The 21,905-nt window shown below is 41.6% G+C and overlaps 1 protein-coding gene across 1 annotated transcript in view; it reads left to right on the forward strand.

Annotated features, from left to right (window-relative positions):
• The window catches only part of TNFRSF21 (TNF receptor superfamily member 21), a 74,551-nt gene that overhangs the window by 36,361 nt on the left and 16,285 nt on the right, over nt 1–21,905 (forward strand). Inside the window, exon 4 of the mRNA XM_010386625.2 lies at nt 15,341–15,606. Coding sequence (XP_010384927.2) covers nt 15,341–15,606 — 266 coding nt within the window. The remainder of the gene's footprint in view (nt 1–15,340; nt 15,607–21,905) is intronic.

Raw genomic sequence — 21,905 nt, forward strand, 5'->3', positions numbered from 1 at the left:
AATTCCCGAGACAGTGCTCTTTATATTTGACATGTTGCTTTCCTGGTCAAAGGACTGCAGGGTTCTTCTGCTCAGTGCAGAGGACATTCTGGTTTCTAAACAATTACTCAAGTTTCTTGAATGAGAAAACATACAGGCGATGCAAAAACCTAGAAGATAAATGAGGATACTGGAGACTGAGGTTGGGAAAACAAAGGAATGAAGGAACATAGCCCTTTGGCCCTTATCAGGGGCATAGGGTAGATGAGGAGGCAGGGATGGAAGGCGTGTCTCAGAGCCTGACCTACTCTCTCCCCCTGGATAACCTGGGTGACACTGGTAATGGTTCCCAGATGATAATCAAGCCAGAAGGGGAAGCGGTATGTGTCTACCTTTGATGAGCATCTTTTACCTGGATGATTTCAGGCTGCGGGAGGTGAAAGAACTGGTGGCTGTGAGATAAATTAAGCGATCTTGGCTCCAGGTGAAAGCAACTTAAAGAAATTCTTAAACTCTTTCAACATGCATGAAACCTTCCCACCTTTCTCTTGAAGAGACAAAGGTATTCTTCTTCATGTCTCCTTTCCTTGAACCCTCTTAGAGACTTGAGCACCTTTCTGGCTGCTTTTGACATTCTCTGACTTTAACTTAGTTTTACTTGAAAATCTATAAGAAAGTTCCTCTAGGAGAGCCTTATTATTGGTGACGGAAGGGAGAGAATAATACTTCCTGTTTGCTGAATGCTTATGATGTGCCAGGCACGGTTCTGTGGGATTTATATATATATTCTTGTTGAATTCTCAGAATAACCTTATGATGTCAGGATCATGCCAATTTTACACATGAGGAGCAGTGGCACAGAAAGATAAAGTAAGTTGACTAAGGCCACACCACGAGTCAGTGGTGAGCCGGGACTGGCTCTCAGGCATATGGCTTTGGATCCGGAGCTGGGAACTAGTGCATACACTGCATCTCACTCTTACCCTTCCATCCTTTGGTGAAGGAGGAGGGGAGGTGTGGACAGACACTTGAAACCTAGACCATCACAAATACACTGTTGCAACATATTTCTCCTCAATTTCTACTTGTTTCCCTTTCTAGGACCCCATGATGAGGAGTGGGGGTTGATGGAGAGACATATTCAAGATATTTATATTCAAAGAAGCAACCAAGATTCAGAAAGATGGGGTTGATAATTGTTTACTTCACCCTGGGAGGCAGCATAGTGCAGTGAAAGGTGAGGGCTCATGTGTCAGATATACTTGGGTTTTGAGTATCAGTCCTGTCTATGCCATGGTACCAAGCCTGTGTCTCACCTGTAATGTGGGTGTGAATCCTATCTCATGGGATGTCTATGCAGATTGATTGATATAATATGTAGCATTGATAACATTGCCAGGTTGGTTGCCCCTTTTTCTTCCCCACAAGGTCAGGGAGATGAGCCATACTGAAGCATTCATGAAGAGCTGAGGTCAGGCGGAGGGACATTATATCTGATTTTCAACCCAAGTAGAAATCTGTCTAGGGTCAAAATTTATAATGAGTCACATAGGCCAGAAAAAGTGGTTGCAGAGGCAACAACTGCACTAGGAACTTTTACTGTAAAATGCCTTAAAGATTGACCAGTATAAGAGTGGAAAAGAAAATCAGAGTGTGAGGCCAGGTGTGGTGACTCACGCCTATAATCCCAGCACTTTGGGAGGCTGGGGCCTGATCACTTGAGGTCAGGAGTTCGAGAACAGCTTGGCCAACATGGTGAAACCCCATCTCTACTAAAAAATACAAAAATTAGCTGGGCGTGATGGTGCGTGCCTCTAGTCCCAGCTACTCAGGAGGCTGAGGCAGGAGAACCACTGGAACCTGGGAGGCAGAGGTTACAGTGAGCCGAGATCTCACTACTGCACTCCAGCCTGGGTGACAGAATGAGACTTCATCTCAACAAAAAGAAAAGAAAAAAGAAAATCAGACTGTGGCATGGGTAGTCTGACTCTAACAATGTTAGAGGCTGGAAGGAAGGAAATTTACTCACACGGGTCTGCTCGTGTAGGATGGCACCTGCTAAGTTGATGGGTGCAGCCTTGGGAGGCGATAGAAGGGAATATTCTGTGTACTAGTGAAAAAGCAAACCTGCTCATTGGGAGATGTGTGGAGTGGGGCAGCATTGGCTCGGGAGGGAAGCTGTGCAGAGGGAAGGACCCTGTAGGCCTGATTTTGCTCACCTTAATGATAAAGGTCTTGGATTCAAATATTTGTAATGTCTCTTTTCATCTTAAAATCCTTCTCTTCGGAGATGCAAAAACTGAAACTTGCAGTTGAAAACAACCTACAACCAACCCCTTCTGTATTTTAGGATTGAAATTCAAATAGTTAAAGTACAGACCAGCTGGCTTGGTGGTCGAACCTCTTATTAGCATAACTTTGATGTCTCAATTTGAATGTAAAGACTGTTCTTTGGGGAAATAACACTGCTTAACAACCAAGACATAATTTGCTTAGCGTACTTATTTATATACTGAATTAAGTTATATTTTAGGACTTGAGTTTCTGGTTATAACATTTTTTATTTCTTCCATTCTATCCCTTATCCACAATGTACTACTCAAGCAAAGCAAATCATAACATCCCTCTTTCCCTAGCAAACCAGCAAAAATGGTTTTACTCAGTAACAGCCCAGTTCAGAGTTCTAAGTTCCTATGAATCCCAACCACAGGCTTAGAAAAAAATGTTTCCTTCCTTCCCCAAGTGTGATTCCTCTTTTAGGATTGGTCAGATGTGGGAGAATTTGTCTTTATTGGGGGTTGTGAACAAAACCCATCTCCCAGACTCAGAACCCTGCAGACTTCTCCCTCTTTCTAGGGTAAGTAGTAAGGGCCAGTCCAATAGTGGGAGTACATTGGCAATGCAGTGCAATTGTAGGAGTGGAATTGCATGGTTCTTATACAAAGATTTCCTAGAGGTTTCAGTGGTTAGGTGACAGAAGTCGATCAACTGTAAGCTGTGCTGTGGATATATTTGAACAATATTAATAAACTCTTCAATCAAGTATCAGGAACAGCTTAAGAAAACTTTCATCTGAATCATTAAAACCACCATATGCAGTGTTTGGAAATGAACAAATCAAGTGTGTTAGGGATGATATGTTATGTTAGCACTTTGCCACTTTGGTTTTGCTTAAAATGAAGTTATGGGGTGTTTGTTACTACCGGCATAGGCAAGATCAGGAGGTGATTTGGAATGCAAAGATGACATAAAATGTGATTACTATGATATACATTTTTAACCTTTATAGGAAAGGCTCCTTCTGCTACATTGTTTTCACATTCTACTTTTCTTTAACAAAGATTGATATGTTTCCTAAGTGCCATGTCCTGTTCTAAGCTTTTATAAATATCAACTCCATTTTCATAACCCTATAAGGAAGGCCACTACTATTCCTATTTTAACAGATGGGGAAACTGAGGTTTGAAGAGTAACTTCCGCAAGGTCACATAGCTAGGAAGTAGCAGTGCCAGGTTTTAAAGTCAGGCACTGATCTGACGCTAGACACTGTCCCTTAATGATCAGAATCTGCATTTTCCCATAAATTACTTGGTGCTAGAAAGGTCTAACCTTTTGTGGTTGATTTAAAAAACAAAACAAAACAAAACAAAAAAACCCAAAACTGTGCTCAATCAAGAATAAAATTATTTACCTTAGCAAAGCCCAGCTTGTTCTGAAATAAAACGCCTACAAAATTGTCATCAGCAGTAAATTTTCCTCTGTGGAAATCACTCAGATTTCCTACTTGTTCATAAATTGCTTGAAATAGAAAAATTCTAAAGCCAGACACCCAATGGCTGAAGGCTCTACAAGTCTGTTTTAAGAAATAGAGGCTGTTTCAAGTCAGAGGTAATGGAGTCATTCTAATCTGAACTCACTTCTATTGAACTTGATGTTTTTCTCAGCACCAGACAGCAGTGGCAACAGCAGCAGCAGTTGCTGCAACCAAAGAAGCTTTCACTCCTTTGCCAGGTAGACCTTTTGACTAAAAATTCCAGACAGTCATCCTGTCTGTCAGCCCGAATTTCCTATGGGAAGTAGGCTTGAAGTGTAAACAGCAGGAAGCCAGGCTGAAAGGAGCAGGTTATTCCCTTTAAGAGGCTGCTGTGTCCTAGTGTTCCAGCTCCAGGCTGACGGCCGCAGTCATTTTCCAGCGGCGGGGTTGGACTGTTCTCACCCCCACCCCCATCCCACTGCCTTTTCCACCTCTGAGTCCAGGAATGCCATTTCCAGAAGACAGCACCTTTCTCTTTAACCTCTTAGGGTGTTTGAGGATTATAAAGCACACAAAACTGTTGGCAGGAAAAAAAGCCTCTTATGGTTGTATCCTAAAAAGCATTATCTTATGCACAAGGTGGCCAGAGGCATGGCCTTTGACTTTGGGAGTCAGAGACTGTTATTCTCCTCAGACCCGCCCTCTAGTGACTTTGTTCTCTAGCCTTTAGGGTGAAGCTATTAATTTATTTATTTATTATTTTTTGAGATGGAGTCTTGCTCTGTCGCCTAGGCTGGAGTGCAGTGGCGTGATCTCGGCTCACTGCAACCTCTGCCTCCCAGGTTCAAGTGATTCTCCTTTCTCAGCCTCCTGAGTATCTGGGACCACCATGCCCAGCTAATTTTTATATTTTTAGTAGAGACGGGGTTTTGCCATGTTAGCCAGACTGGTCTCAAACTCCTGACCTCTTGGTCTCCCAAAGTGCTGGGATTACAGGTGTGAACCACTGTGCCCGACCTAAGGTATTTATTTTTAAAATGTATATTTCACTCTCTGTTTTAACTAACAGCTCTTAAATTTAAGCTGTTTGGGATATTGAAAAGCAAATCAGCATTTCCCCCACATAGGACTCAAATACAAATAGAAAAATTACATCTAAAAATGTATGTCCTTGAGTCAACCTGGTCAGGTATTACATAAGCAGATTTTGCAGAAGAAGAGGAATTTCTGGAATTCTGCTGATGTTCTTCACGAGTAATTGGTGGTTAACATTGCAATGTATGTATAGAATTTGACATATTAGGCTTATTGATGATGTGTCAAATTTTAATGAATAGGTGAATTCAAATGTATAAGTAAAAAAAAAACCTCTTACTATATTTCACCAAATCTGAGACACAGTTAATTGTGAGACATACCACTCTTTTATACACCACTAAGGAGAAAAAGGAAACACTACAAACAAACTGTGAAAAGGCATTGATTAAAATATACATTCAGGTGTCTTAGAATTAGTAAATATGGCGATCTTTCAGCCGCAGTCTCACCTTTTTCCATAGTCTGACAACATGATTCTAATGCCACTTTTCAGTTATCAGTTTTCCTCTGCTTGGCATATTGGGCAGCAATTGACACTCTTACCTCCCTTTTCCTTGAAACACTTTCTTGCCTTTGCCTCCAAAACACCACATTGTCCTGGTTTTCCTCCTCCATCTTGGGCTGTTTCTTCTCTGTCTCCATGGCGAGTTCCTCCTCATTTTCCTGACCTCTAAACAGTGGAGAGCTCCGGGACTCAGTGCTTGCACCTCTTTTCAATGTACACACTCTCTCCCTTGGTGACCCACAACTTTAAATACCATCTATCTGCTGGTAATTCCCAAGTGCATATTCCAGCCTGGATCTTTTACCTGAACTCACTATAGAAATATGCTCCTGCCTGCTTGACAGACCCAGATGTTTAACGGGCACCTCATGCTTAAGATGTCTAACACCAAATTCCAAACCATACCTCCACATCAATTGCCCATCACAGAAAGTGGTCCCCTGCCTTCCACTTGCTCAGGCCGAAACCTTAGCATCCTTGATTCCCTTATTACATTCTCGCCCCATATTTGAGTCATTAGCAAATCGTATCTGTCAGCTCTACCTTCAAAATACATGCAGAAGTCCACCATCTCCCATCACCTCCACGGACACCACTTTGGCCCAGACCATTATTACCTCTGCTGGATTACTGCTGTGGCCTCTAACTGGTTGCTCCATTTTTATCTGGGCCCCCTTCAGTGTATTCTTGACCCAACACATGGAATGATATCATTTAAATGTAAAGTCAGATTGAGTCATTTCTCTCCCCAAGGTCTCCAGTGACTTTCTATTGAATGCAGAGTAGCAGCTTAAAGGCCAGATGTGATCTGCACTCTCCCAACTCCAATTTTTTCTGTCTCTATGACTCCTACTGGTCCCTCTGCCTGGCCCACTTGCTCCAGCCATGCCAGCCTTCCTGCTCCATCTTGTCCATGCCAATACCCTTCCTGACATTGCACCTGCTGCTCCCTTTGCCCAGAACCCTCTTTCCGCAGATAATCTGCACAGCTTTCTCCATTAAGGGCTTGATGCTACCTCTATGAGGCTTCTCTTAGATGTGACAGCCCCATCACCTTCTACCCTATCCTCTTTCCCTGCTTTGTTGTTCTCCTTAGCTCTCCTCCCTATCTAACACCGTTTATGTTTTATTACTTCCCCACAATGGAACGTAGCCTTCACAAAGAAAGGGATTTTGTTTCACTTGGCATTTGTTCACTGCCATGAAAAGTGCCTGTACCTAGAAAAGTGTCCGGCACAAAGTAGATAGATGCTCAAGAAATTTTTGTTGAGTGAATAAGTTAACAGCTTCAGGTATTTGGGATAACTTCAAAAACAGACTAAGGTAAAGAGGAAGGAGGGATGTTTTTGTTTTGTTTTTTGCCCAGTGGAATGAAATAAAAGATTATTCGTTTTCCTCACAGTATCAGTGATATTTCTTCCATTTGGAAAATTGTCTGCTGTTTTGATAGTCCATCATTGGAAAACACGTTGTCCATTTACTTCAAGAGATCTTTGCACAGTGTTTTTTGTTTTTTCTTTTTCTTTTTCCTTCTTAATAGTCCCCAAGGTTCATCTGAGCTTACGGTTATTGTCTATTAAACCTTCAACCAGATAGTGATAAATTCTGCTTCAGAAATAATTTTTTTGCAGCTAAAGTAAAATCTAAACAGATCTTCTAACTTTTACACCTCAATTAGGAAAGGACTATTTTTAACCTGGGGCATACATAGTTCCCAGCACTAATAAAGCAGTTTCCTCTGTAGTGGACGTACTGGAAGTTACTGCTGTTGGTACACAAATTTTTAACCACGCTATGGTATACTGGTTACTATGAATCACAGGTACATGTGGGTATGTTGCTTTTAGGAACACTTACTCTGTTATTAGGCCGGAGAGACCACAGCTTGGACAGCTGATCTCAGCAGAAGGATTCTGCTGCAGTGGGAGAATCTGGGAGAACTTTCCCACTTGTGAGCTTTGACCACTAAAGTGGACGCAGTGGATCACTCTCAATGGGAAGAGGGCACTGGCAGAGGGAGAGGCCCTTGTACAAGAACAGGGTTCCTGGGAGCCCAGGTTTCACCCACTGATGAGCACAGAACACCATAGTCCTTTCTTCTCATTATTGTAGAGGCTGGAGATCTGGCAGGGCCACAAGGCTAGGGTGTGTGTGGGCCTGGGGCCACTCAGGTTCTCAGTGGCTTCAGTTACAGAAGCTGATGAGATGACAGATGGTGAGGAGACTCAGTTAAGAGGATAGAGATGACAAAAAAAAAAAAAAAAAAAAAAAGGCTGTCATTCATTCATCCAAAGATATTTGTGGTATTCCTCTGATAAGTTCTGGGGATACTGCTAGTCAAAGCAGTGTGGGCTTGGGCTTGGCCTTAAAGGCACCTTTGAGGACATGACCATTGTATGTGGAACATCAATTCCAATTCCAGTAATGTTAAAGCCAGGCTTTTATTCCAATTTCTGACTTTGACATATGTTGCTTTGTATATTTGCTGTATGTGCTGTGGCCATCTTTGTCCCTGTATCTGCAGCTTGTAAGGTTATGGACACAGTGCTTGCCTACTAGGAGCATGTCTTTTGAGGAGGTTTGGGGTGGTGTTAGAAGGGAGGTTGTCTTGAGTTCATGTCTCCTATCTTCCATGTGTACATCTCAGGAGACTGCTGTGTGTGTGTTGAGAAACTGGCACAGGGATAACTGTGGAGTCATCTGTCCTGGGAGGAGGTTGTGTGTTAATTGCCTCCCTGGGAATTTTCTCATTATTTATCCCTATACAACTCTCTTTCTAGAAGAATAATGAGAACTGACATTACATGTAACAAGATGTATTGGGGGTGCTTGAATCTTTTTATAGGATGAGTTTGATACCATCAAAAAGTTTATAAACTTGTCTCTTAGATGCACCCATTCTGCATGAGGCGTGGTTGTGCAGCATGAAACTGAGTGCTATGTTGTGTAGTTCCAGGCAGCCTTTGCTTCCTCCGGCTTTGTCTTCACTGTCCTTTATACTTCTTCCAAGGAAGGCTTTGATATGGGTTCTCAGTGATGACATTCATTTCAGATATTTATCTCCACAAGGAAAACAGCCTTCATATTTTCTCTAGTTATAAAGGTCAATTTGGGTTTTTATTAAAAGAGAAGGAACCCATTTTTGCATCCTGAAGCTGATATTCAGCTTTTAAAAAATGAGCTTCAAATTAGGATTGTCCCCCAGATAATGTGTAATTCAAGATTTTGTACTGCACTGGAAATTGCCATTTCTTCCATAATAACCCAGTTTATCAGCCCATACCTCAGTTCTTGAGCTCTCCTGCTGGGGATCAGGTCAGTACCAGCTCACTTGGAAGAAGCCATTGAGTATGGCTGTGATGGCCTGCATGTGGCAGAGGTGGTAGCAGCAGCATTTTTCCTTCCACATTTCCCCTCCTGTGGATGACTTCAGTGATCTCCTAACGTGTATGTGTGAGGTTCCAAGAAACACAGGAAGCCGGGAGTCTGGTGCTTGGCTCCATTGTTTAGCACCAGTAATCCCGGTGCTAAAACCTGTGTTTGTATAGAACTCTTCCCATCTTTTAGGTTCATTGGCCCAATGACACTTGTCCAGGCAGAAATGGAGGGGCAGGGGAAGAAGAGCTGAACTGTACTGACGTGCCACCCTAGGAGTCTTTAATGCTTGATTGCATAAATCTCCTTAACCACTCTACCAGATAAGAGGTGGTGTTTCTATTTCACTTAAGTGAAAAGTGAAATCTGAGAGGTTGCCATTTGCCCAGGGTCATGCAACTAACAAGTCACAAAGCTGGAGTTTGAAACCATGTCTTGCAACTACTACCGATGATCTTCCCACTACCTGTTCCTTCCCATCCTCGTACTTTTTTCCAGGGGCCAGGGCCACCTTCTCAGACAGTTCCTGACTAGTACAGCCTCGGATATATAGGGCTTGACTCCTTTGATGACCTCCCCAGAAACGTCATCCATTCTCCAGAACTCCAGGATCTGGCACCAAGGGAAAAGGCAATGTTGGCAGGGCACGGTGGCTCACACTCGTAATCCCAGCATTTTAGGAAGCCTAGGCAGGTGGATCACTTGGGGCCAGGAGATCGAAACCAGTCTGGCCAACATGATGAAACCCTGTCTCTAGTAAAAATACAAAAATTAGCTGGGCGTGGTGGTGCACACCTGTAGTTCTAGCTACTCGGGAGCCTGAGGCCGGAGAATCTCTTGAATCCAGGAGGTGGAGGTTGCAGTGAGCCAAGATTGCACCACTGCACTCCAGTCCAGCCTGGGTGACTGAGTGAGACTCTGTCTCACAAAAGAAAAAAAAGGCAATGTGGTGTTCTATCCCCCTGTCTATCAGCCCTTCAGTGGGTTGAGGGTTGTGCTACTTTTCAACGTAAGGAAAAAGACACTTGGCACCACATCCAGTTAAACAATTAAGATCAATTCAACACAGCGACTGTCACCAATTTTGATGAAAACCCTGGGAACTCCAATGGGACAGATGACTGGGCATCCTGCCAAGCAGAGAGGTGGTCTCCATGTCACTGTCATTTCACATTGAGGTTAATAATTGGGGTGGGAACTTTCATTGTCTTCTGAGTGTGGTTTCTTTTCTTTTAATGAAATGCTTTTCTAAATCTTTATGCTATTTGACAGTCCTACCCAAGGTCTCTTTAAATTGCTGTCATTGCAGGGGCTGGAGAACTACAGCCCGTGGGTCATATCCAGCCTACTTTTTTTGTAAATCGAGTTTTATTAGAACACAGCCACATTCATTTGTGGTGTTGGTGACTGCTTTCATGCTCCAACAGAGATGGGGAGTCATGACAGAGACTGTATGGTTTTCAAAGCCTCAAATATTTACTGCTGTCCTTACAGGAAAAATTTGCTGACTTCTCTCTTTCTCTCTCTTTTTCTTCTTCTTTTAGGGTATCATAGATTTAAAGAAAGGAAATAAAGGGTGCGGTGGCTCATGCCTGTAGTCCCAGCACTTTGGGAGGCTGAGGTGGGCAGATCAGTTGAGGTCAGGAGTTTGAGACCAGCCTGGCCAACATGGCGAAACCCCGTGTCTACTAAAAATAACAAAAATTATCCGGGCATGGTGGTGCGCACCTGTAGTCCCAGGTACTAGGGAGGCTGAGGTGGGAGAATCTCTTGAACCCAGGAGGCAGAGGCTGCAGTGAGCCGAGATCACAAGAAAAGAAATAAAGTCCCTGGGGAAATTGTTCCAGTGTCTATTAGGTGGTGCGAAAGTTACTGTGGTCTTTGCCATTTTGGTGACCAAAAAAAAACACAATTACTTTTTTTTGAGACAGAGTTTTACTCTGTTGCTTAAGCTGGAGTGCAGTGGTACAATCCTGGCTCACTACAACCTCTGTCTCTCAGGTTCCAGCGATTCTCCTGCCTCAGCCTCCTGAGTAGCTGGGATTACAGGTGTGCACCACCACACCTGGCTAATTTTTTGTATTTTTAGTAGAGACAGGGTTTCGCTATGTTGGCCAGGTTGGTCACGAACTCCTGAATCAAGGGATCCACTCAGCTTATCCTCCCAAAGAATTACAGGCGTAAGCCACCCGCCCAGCCTGCGAATGCTTTTGCACCAACATATACTTGGTTAATAATAACAGACCAGGAGGCAGCACACACACTGTGGCCAGCCTTGAGTGCATTCATCCTAGGCTGGATGGCCATTCCTGAGGAGAGTAATTCCAGCAAATAATAATGTTCCTCCACTACATCATATTCCCTATTAACCACTATTGAGGCACCACTAACTGGGTGGGTGACCTGGACTAGTCACCAACCCCTCTGCATGCGATTTCCTTGCCAACAAAATTGAACACTTAATCGTGTGTATTTATACAGTATATATAAACACATCTTATATATGTGTATGTTATATATGTGTGTGTTATATAGACAGTTTAAAAAGGAATAGTAAAATAAATCTCAAATAAAAGTAATAACATGAAAAGAAAACCCATTTCTCCACTGTCCAGCCGAGGAAACAGAACTTTATGAATACCTTTGAAATCCCTTCTGTGCTCCTTCCCCTCCCCAAAGAGGTAACTATCTCAATTTGGCAAATCATCCTCCTGTTTTTCTGTGTAGTTGATTGTTTTCTTTTGCCTAACACTTTTTCCTAAACAAAGAAGGCATTCAAAGCCCCAATCTGGTCTCCTCACTGGGGTTTTGTGATCATGTGCTAGACTAAAATGTTGGTATCCCCTGAGGGAGTCATTGATTTATCTTTGATTTATCAACTCCATGGAGGGAGAGGACAACAGTAAAGAACACTGGCGACCCCAGTCAGTTCGTGGAGTTGACCTCATGTTTTCATAGTAGAGAATCTAGTTGAGAGAGAGAACAAGATGAAACCTGATTTGTAGACCTTAAATTTAGCTTCCAGTCCATTTTAGTTTATGGGAAATCTCATTGTATCTATTCTTTGTGGGGTTTTTTTTCTTTCTTTCTTTATTTTGTGCCTTAAAAAAAGGATAAATACAGTACTGGGTTTTGGAAGAAGGAGTGGTTGTTAAACTTAAACCTTTTAAACTCTGTAATTACTGCGTAAAGGCCGTGTATTTGCATCTGAAATGTGCATTGAGCCTTAAGTTTAGTGCTCCGTATATGGAGCTTTCGTAATGATGGGAGCACTTCCAAAAATAAATTAACTCTATAGAAAATGTTAATCAGCTTATCCCCAGTGACCCTAGTGAGTTTCTCCATTGTACACATGAGGAAATGGACATGACAGTTAGAGGTTTGCCCAAAGCCACTGTCATTGGCATTATGAGGATTTAAGCAATGGTCCTGCTTACCAGAAAACACGGTCATGTTTTCATGTAAGACACTGTGGGCCTTAGTCAAATTGATCTAAATTAAGATTCAGGGACTAACAAGACTTTTGGTGTTTGGAAGAGTCTACCACATCAAACACAAGGAGTTGGCTTATTCCTTAAAGCTACCTGCAGGGTTTTAAATCAGATATGGGTTTTCTGAGGAGTCTATTTGCTTGAAATCAAAAACTCTGTATCTGACTAAACATTGCTCAGAAAACTGAAAAGCAATTGGTTCAAGTAACGTCACACTGCCAGGGAAAACTGTGAGAAGTACAGTAATGACTCAATTTGTGGCGTCCTTTTTTAATTTTTTGTGGCATTCTACGTTTTTTTTTTTTTTTTTTTTAGATAGGGTCTCCCTCTCTTGCCCAGACTGGAGTGCAATTGTGTAATCTTGGCTCACTGCAACCTCCATCTCTGGGGCTCAAGCAATCCTCCCACCTCAGTCTCCCAAGTAGCTGGGACTATAGGCCTATGCCACCACACCCGGCTAATTTTTGTATTTTTTGTAGAAATGGATTTTCACCATGTTGCCCAGGATGGTCTCGAACTCCTGGACTCAAGTGATCCACCTGCCTCAACCTCCCAAAGTGCTGCATTACAGGTGTGAGCCACCCTACCCAGCCAGCATTCTACTTTTATAGTTGACAAGAAAACAGCCTTCTACTAGGAACTTATTTTTGAAAACCATTTTCAGTGGATTGGTTCAGGATGTGTCTACAGTTTTCCACATCATCTGCCTCAACAGGATTGCTTGGCAGAGTAAGAATGCATGTTGAGGAGCCACAGTGTCCTTCGTTTTTACAGAAACTTTTATAATTATTATTGTTTTTATTGGCAATAATTGATAGCTCATTTTATAAATATTTTCCTGAACAACTGATGGATGCAAAAAAATTTTTTTTTCTAGGAAACCTTTGATTGAGAAATCAGAACAGTAAGCCCCTCTTTATTCTTCTTTTTTCCTTTCTCTCCTAAGCCTCACTTGAGAATGTGACCATATTTTTTTACTGAGTAGTAAATATTTTTAAGATATTGTTAACTATAACAACTATGTTATCAGGGCAAGTGAGCATGGCCTCATTCAAAGACATGATATTGGCCAGGTGCGGTGGATCACACCTGTAATCCCAGCACTTTGGGAGGCCAAGGCAGGCAGATCACCTGAGGTCAGGAGTTCGAGACCAGCCTGGCCAACACGATGAAACCTCATCTCTACCAAAAATACAAAAATTAGTTAGGTGTGGTGGCAGGTGTCTGTAATCCCAGCTACTTGGGAGGGTGATGCAGGAGAATCCCTTGAACTCAGGAGGCCTATGGTTGCAATGAGCTGAGATTGCACCATTGCACTCCAGCCTAGGTGGCAAGAGCAAAACTTCATCTAAAAAAAAAAAAAAACAACAACAAAGACATGACATTGATTCAGAGGACTTACTCACCCATTGTAGTAAAATACCAGAGCCCTTACTATAAGGGTGATATATGCACCCCACATGTAAATCCTGGCAAAGCCGATGGTAATTGTAGAGAGAAGATGCCGTAAAGAGAGAGACACCAAAGTGAGCTCCTCAGGGAGAGCCTCTCCTCACGAAGGGTTGGTGCCAGGTGCTTATCCTGAGTTTTTGGATCTTGAGATTTGGTTTTTGCAATTCACCAGTTTCATCATCACCATTTCATCTGTTCATCAGATCTGGGGACCACAAATGCACACTCACTGGGTTTTCAAGTGACTGCTGAGCCAGAATAACAATATATTGAATCACTGGGGACAGCTGTCTGTCAGAATAACCAGTCATGGTCATTTATAAGCCGAGGCATTTCCTTCCTCTTGGAATGTGCCATCAATATTGTCACATTTCATAGTGGTTACACATATAGGATTTCAATTGCAAACCTGGTGAGTTGGGTTCAATAACCAACTCAACTACCTTTGTGATATTGGGCCAGTAGCCTAACATTTCTAAGTGTATTTTTTTCTTACCTGTGTAATTGAAATATTAATGCCTTATAAAGATGTTCAGTGAGCTAATGCCTTAACATAATACCTAGAAGATAACAGCTTTTGTTATTACACTGTCCCTTTGGCTGCTGTCTTCATTATAACTATGCGAGTCAAGTTGGGAGACTGAATAATGAATTAGAAAATTGCTTGTTGAACATGACTTTGAGCACAAGTTACGGGTTCTTCAGGAATGCTTCCATTGGCCTGGAACAGGTGAGCACACTGTCAGTTGATATAAAGGACACCATTCCCAGAATTTGAACACCTTTTACCTAGACAGTGCTGGGTAAAGTCCATTGCAGTTTTAATTTGCGGCTTCCCTTTTTCTAAATGCCATGAAGTCACCATGTTTTTTAGATGGGAGCCTCTAACTTACTTGGTTACTGTTGTATTTAGTACAGTAGTTAAGTTTTAGATTATGCACTATTCTGAGTAATGTGATCAAATCTCACGGTCCTGTACCATCCTGCTCTGTCCTTCCGGGGAAGGGAATCATCCCTTTGTCCAGCATATCCATGATGGAGACCTCACCTGCCTGTGAGTCACTTAGTAGCCGTCTAGATTATCAGATTGACTGTCTCGGTACTGGTACCACAGTGCCTGTGTTCAAGTCACCCTTATTTTACTTAATAATGGCCCAAAGCTCGAGAGGAATGATGCTGACAATTTGGATATGCCAGCGGCCATAAAGTGCTTCCTTTAAGTGAAAATGTGAAAGTTCCCCACTTAATAAGAAAATAACTTAAAGTATAATAATAATAATAATAATAATAATAAGGAAAAAAAAGCCAATTGTATGCTGAGGTTGCTAAGATCTACAAGAAGAAGGAATCTTCTATCCATGACATTGTGTACAGTAACAGAGAAATCACTGTGAATACCTTATTTGGTTTGGCTTTCAAAACATCTTTTTGGGTCTGATTTATTATAATTCCATGATCGCTCTTTCTTCTGATTCTGCACTCAGGAAGTGAAATTTGTATGAGGGTACCAGCTAGTCCACAAGATGAGCTGCTTTTGCCAAGTGCTTAAGGGAGGCAATGCATTCCTTTGACACAGGGCGATAGGAAAGCATGCCTCTTCTAGTTCATTCATTAAAACAGAGCTGCCTTAGATAAGAAGCTTTCCTTACAAGCCCTCATTTGTTTTTTATTTTTTCTCTGGTATAGGTATCGACATCCTGAAGCTTGTAGCAGCCCAAGTGGGAAGCCAGTGGAAAGATATCTATCAGTTTCTCTGCAATGCCAGTGAGAGAGAGGTTGCTGCTTTCTCCAACGGGTACACAGCCGACCACGAGCAGGCCTACGCAGCTCTGCAGCACTGGACCATCCGGGGACCCGAGGCCAGCCTCGCCCAGCTAATTAGCGCCCTGCGCCAGCACCGGAGAAACGATGTTGTGGAGAAGATTCGTGGGCTGATGGAAGACACCACCCAGGTAATGGAGCCCTGGTTGTGTGTCTTTACCACTGACCTATTGCCCCTATGCTTCAAATTTTATCAGTTGTATGGGAACAAAGAAAAATAACATATTCGGTGGATAGGCACACACACACACACACCCTAATTTCTAGAATGGGGGTTCTCAGTGGCCGTCCGTTAGAATCATCTAGAAAACTTTAAAAAAAATACTGATGCTCGGACCCTACCTGCAGAGCAGTCACATCAGAATCTCCAGGGGGCAGAGTATGAATCAGTGTTTTTAAAAGCTCTCTTTGTTACCCCATTTACCATATCCTTTTGCGTGGCACACTTTGAACAAAACCAAGAAAATACGCTTTTTACTACACCCACCTCTTCTCCAGAGGGTGTTTTTGTGAAGTGGCTTATGAAGGCAGCATTCTCGCGTCCCGAGGATGCAGGTGGTGCTAGCAACAGTTGATGACAGAACTGATTCTCCTCCTTGGGTTGTTCCATGGAGCACATCAGATGGGAACTGAGGGGACCCAGGAGTGTGATTTCTTTATAGCCAATGAACCCTGGCTTTGGAGCCAGACAACACAGGATTTGACTCCTGGCTCTGGTACATATTAGCTTAGGTGACGAAGGGTAAGTTACTTCAACTTTCCATGCCTCTGTTATTCACGTTTTCAAGCCTGCTATATAAGATTAAGATGAGAAATAAAGCATATAAAATGCCTGACTCATTGCAAGTGTTCTACAAATGGTAGTTACGACCATGATGTAACTCATTTTACTTAACCTTTCTTTAATTGTGTGTACTTCCCTGAAAGGCCATGAATAAAGTACAGATTTGGATATTGAATCATATTTTCCATAGACTTCGATTCAGGTTTCAGAACATATTCCCAAAGTAAAGAAAGTGCTACCACTAAGACTTGATAAAACCCACTTAAGATTTAAAGGGCCAGGCCGGGCGCGGTGGCTCAAGCCTGTAATCCCAGCACTTTGGGAGGCCGAGACGGGCGGATCACGAGGTCAGGAGATCGAGACCATCCTGGCTAACACGGTGAAACCCCGTCTCTACTGAAAAATACAAAAAACTAGCCGGGCAAGGTGGCGGGCGCCTGTAGTCCCAGCTACTCGAGAGGCTGAGGCAGGAAAATGGCGTAAACCCAGGAGGCGGAGCTTGCAGTGAGCTGAGATCCGGCCACTGCACTCCAGCCTGGGCGACAGAGCACGACTCTGTCTCAAAAAAAAAAAGAAAAAAAAAAGATTTAAAGGGCCGGTCTGTGTTATTATTCCGGTGGTCCAAATTTGTTACCTAAAAGAGCTAGGTAGAGATTTTTTATGACATCAATTCAATTTACTATCATTCTATATCACATTTTGTGTATCAAAGGATTCCATTTTACATACTTTATACTTATGCATAAGTATACTTTATGTACTTAAGAAGTCCAAATGCTTTTATCTTTTTATACTGATAGCGCAGTACTTCTTGACAATTGATGTAACCATTTATCAGGTGAATCTTTTATCCAAGTAACTGGATGATAATAATTTATAGGTGCTAATTGACTTTGAAGGTGGTCTTTTAAAGCTCCTGGCATATTTTTAACTTCTTTGAAATGTGGAATTTCAGAAAAAATACTTATTAATAGACCCAAGTGATAAACATTCAAAGGCATACACCAGTGTCTTACGACTTTCTAATAAATAATTTAGGTGTGAAATATTATTCAAAACTAAAACTAGGCTTTATGTAGCTGGATTTGGGGAAAAGTGAGGAAGATGTTAACCCTCCAATTAGGTAAAATGGCTGCAGTTTGAATACAGGGAGTTTAGAGGCAAAGCATTGCCATGCATTCTTAGAGACTGGGTTTAAGGAGAGAGCTGGAAGACAAGCCTAAGGTTCAAAGAAGGATTTAGATATGTGAGAATAAGTCACCTAATGTCCTTGATGATGCCTAAAAGAAAGATAACATGGCCAGGCGCGGTAGCTCAACGCCTGTAATCCCAGCACTTTGGGAGGCTGAGGTGGGCGGATCACGAGGTCAGAAGATCGAGACCATCCTGGCTAACATGATGAAACGCCGTCTCTACTAAAAATACAAAAAATTAGCCGGGTGCGGTGGCGGGCACCTGTAGTCCCAGCTACTCGGGAGGCTGAGGCAGGAGAATGGCGTGAACCCGGGAGGCGGAGCTTGCAATGAGCCGAGGTCGCACCACTGCACTCCAGCCTGGGCGATAGAGCGAGACTCCGTCTCAAAAAAAAAAAAAAAAGAAAGATAACATACTACTGATGCAGGTTAGGATTTGGTTAACCCAAACCTATGGTGGGCCCATGGAAAAATAAAAAGGGGAGAGTGCGTGTCAAAAAGAGTGATTCATAATAAAATCATTAGGTCAACAAATAAGAGAACAAAGCACCTTCTTCCTAAGTGCCAAATTCTCGTACACTTTAATCCTTTCCTTCCCCTTATCTGTTCTATAATACCAAAAGATTGTAATAGTAGCTATTTTTTGTTATTTATTTTTTGAGAACAGTAATGTCAAAGCACTGTACAGCTTTCTCTGTGGTTCTGCTATAGCCTGTGAGTTATGATGGAGGCTGAGAAGGCAATATTAAGTTTTTTAGTTCATGTTTTAATAATATACATCAATGTCTAGCAGCATTTTGGATCCAGCTCTAACTCTAATTTTAATAGCCAATGAACATGGATTTCTGGCTGCCAGTTCTTATTACAGGTTGAGTTTCCTTTATCTGATATGCTTGAGACTGGAAGCGTTTTAGATTTTGGATTTTTTCAGACTTCGGAATATTTGCATATACATAATGAGATAGCTTGGGGATGGGACCCAAGTCTAAACATGAAATTCCTTTATGTTTCACATATACCTTATATACATAGACTGAAGGTAAGTTTATACAAAATTAGAAAAAGTGTGTGCATGAAGCAAAGTTTGTGTTAAGTACTCATGTGTGGAATTTTCCACTTGTGGCATTATGTTGGCGCTCAAAAAGTTTTGGATTTTGAATTTTGGGATTAGGGATACTCAAGTGGTAATTGCACAGTATGTTACTCTCTGTCCATAGTTTATTTCTGAAAGTTGTCCCGTCAAACAAGAGAATCAAAAGGCAGGGGGCTTAATTGAGACTTCTTATTCTCATCCTGTGATGGGCTTGTACTCCCTCTGCATGGTGGTACTGCTGGGGATTTGGGGCTTTGCCCCAGGAGTTAATGGACTCTTAATGGGTAAAAATGACTATTTTTTTTTTAATGGTCAATGTTTTTTCTCTTCATAAGCGTGAAAGTGCCTGTGTTATGTTCCACTCAATCCACTCAAAGGATTAACCCTGGTGTGGCTTTTAGTTGCCTCTGTCAAGAACAGCCAGTTCATTATTAACCACGGTGGCCTATTCGCCATTTTTAAATTACACCCATTCAGAGTCCGACTCTTCCTTTATCTGAGGTAGGAGCTGTATTTTTCAGCACCCTCTTCTTTCAAATTCAACATCTAAAATGAACCCAGCCTTCCAGAATCATAGCTATTCTTCCTTTCTGGGACATGAGCATTTGGAAGAAGCAGCAAAGCAGTGGGATGATAGTTGGAAGTTATTGCAATTTTGCCAAAGCTATTAAAAAACAAAACACTGCCCTAATACAGCATTCCAATTTGTATGTTATCTCTTTTTCCATCCTTTTACTTTGATTTTTTTCTCTGTCTTTAAAGAGTGTCTCTTGTAAGAAGCATATATTCCAGATTTTTTCCTTGAATCTAGTCTGATAGCTTTTGACAATTAGAGAATTTCAGTGTGTTTACATTTTTATGTAATTATATAATTGCTTTTTAAATGTAATTTTAAAAATGTAATTACTGAAATATTTGGGTTTAAATCTACCATATCTTTGTTTTCAATGTGTCCTGTCCTCTTTGCTTCCTCTCTCTCTCTCCATCTTTTCTTGCTTTCTCTTGAAATAATCAAGTATTTTTTTCTTATTCCATTTTTCCTCATCTGTTAGCTTGTTAATTTCACATTTTTTACTTCACTTTTAATGAATACCCAAGGGATTACAACACACGTACTTAAATTATGACATATAGGTAATAAATGTACTTCTTACGATTTTACAGATACTACAACAACCTTAGAAGGCTTGAATCCTATTTATCCTCCTCTTACACTTTGCTTTTGTTTTCATGAATTTTCATGTTACACTTTTAATACTGCTAAAAGGCAGAGTTGTAATGGTTTTACACAGTCAGTAGTCACACGGACTTATCCGCATATTGCTCTTTTCTGTTCTTAATACCTTCCTCCTGGAGCTTCAACTTCTACTTGAGATAATTTTTCTTTTGCCTAAAGAATACTTCTCTGTATAGGTTTCCAGCAGTAAACTCTGTTTTTCTTGGTCTGAAAAGTACCCTCTAAATAAATGAATAAATTGCATTATTTCACCTTAGTTTTTTGAAGGATAGCTGGAAATAAAATTCTAGCTTGCCAGTTATTTTCCTTTAGTCTTTTAATGCCTGGGTTTAAGTTTCCCCTGCTAATCAGCAAAGGAGAGGATGCGATTTTATTTTTAAATCTATATTACATAACAAATTTTGTGCACAATATTATAACAGGCACTTTGGGCAATGCAAAGATGAGTAAGACAAAGTCAATTGCCATCAAGGAAGCTTACATTTGGATGGAAGGAAGAAATTTACACATACTTAGATAATCTAAAGGAGTAAATCCAAGAGGTCGGGGAGAGGAATGTGCTGGATCTCCATCTAACCAGCCAGTAAGGCTCTGATCAGAACATCAGTATGGAGACGTGTGCCGGGTTAAATCCCTGTCCTGGAAACATAGTCACTTTGGGGACCTGAGTAAATTACTTGGCCTCTCTGCCTCAGTTTCTTCATGAAGAAATAGGAACAACATGAGAGCCTGTCCTATGGGTTACTCTGAGAATGAAGTGATTGTGTCCCACTGTAAGCACTTGTCAGATGTTGACTATTAATATTGCAATTGTTTCCAGGCTCTGGAGGCAAAAGAGATGGAAGAATGTTCCTAACTAGTTAAAACTCATACACATAATGGGTCTTTTAGATGCTGAATACTGAGGGTCACTTAGTGTTAGGTGGGGATGTTCACCCAATTCCAGGACTGCTGAAAGCAGATGGCCGAGCAGGAAGGCTGCTATCTGGGTTCAGTGCCCCAGAGCTGGAAATCCGAGCTAACTGTAGGTATGTGTTGCTTACTGCCTGAGCACATGTTCCTAGGCTGGCTGGGATGTTTTCTCTAGCAAGGGAGATAATGGTCTGCTTCCTCAATAGCTGGCAGAAAAAGAGAAATGAAATTGAGCAAGTGAATTTCTGGTTTTTCTTATGATTTGGTTTTCCATGTTTTTTTTTTTTTTTTTTTTTTTAGCTCCCTTCTTTTATTTTACAGCCTTTGTATGTGCAGAGAGACTTAACCAGTACACTCTTTCCCTATGCTTTGGACAGGGTGGGAGGAAGGGAGTCTGTTTCTTCTCCATAGGAAACCCTGGGCAAACAATTTCTCTAACTCTGAGATTTTTCCTTTTAAAATGGAAATTACAGGACCTGCTCTTCACACTCGGAGTGGTTATCAAAATTAATTTTAATAATCAAATTACTGTGGGCCATACTAGAGTGAGATATTAAGGTGATGTTTAGCAGCTAGGTTCAGAAGTATTATATCTGTGGTTAGAGTTTCAGTATCCCTTCATTGCTTCATGAGAGAAAGGGGCAGAAAAAGAAATTTTATAGATACTTAAAAAATGATATTAAAAACAACCACAACAATTTAAAATAATATAAATTGTTCCTTTAGCTGTCTGCTTTGATCAGAGATTCACAAATATAAAGGACTGACGTTAACCAGGCAGTGGAGTGGAGAATCCATGCTCTGCTTCTTATCACTCCTTCCATAAGATTCAGTAGATTAAAACTACACTATAATTTAACAGCCAGTGGACCCACCGCCAATGTTTTGTGGTGGTTGTTGTTGATTTCTATATAATAGAATGATTCTTTGTTAGGGTATTTTAGTCCTTTCCAGAACCACATAGGAGACCTATGTCTCAGGAACAGAGCATTTGTGCACTTAGGCACTCTCTCTCTCTCTCTCTCTACTATAGTAGACTCTGTGTTGGAGCCTGGATGGCTTTGCTCTGTATAATCAACTCGGAGAATCCCAACAGCTAGAGAAGTACTGGCCCTTCTATTTTGGTGAGAACAGCACGCCTGCCTCTGCTGCAGAGGGAACTACAGTTACTGATTTTTTGCTTACCAGCTGCAGGATGCAGCTGTCCTTAT

This window comes from Rhinopithecus roxellana, chromosome 4 (genome assembly GCF_007565055.1).
Source record: "Rhinopithecus roxellana isolate Shanxi Qingling chromosome 4, ASM756505v1, whole genome shotgun sequence".
Classification (NCBI taxonomy): domain Eukaryota; kingdom Metazoa; phylum Chordata; class Mammalia; order Primates; family Cercopithecidae; genus Rhinopithecus; species Rhinopithecus roxellana.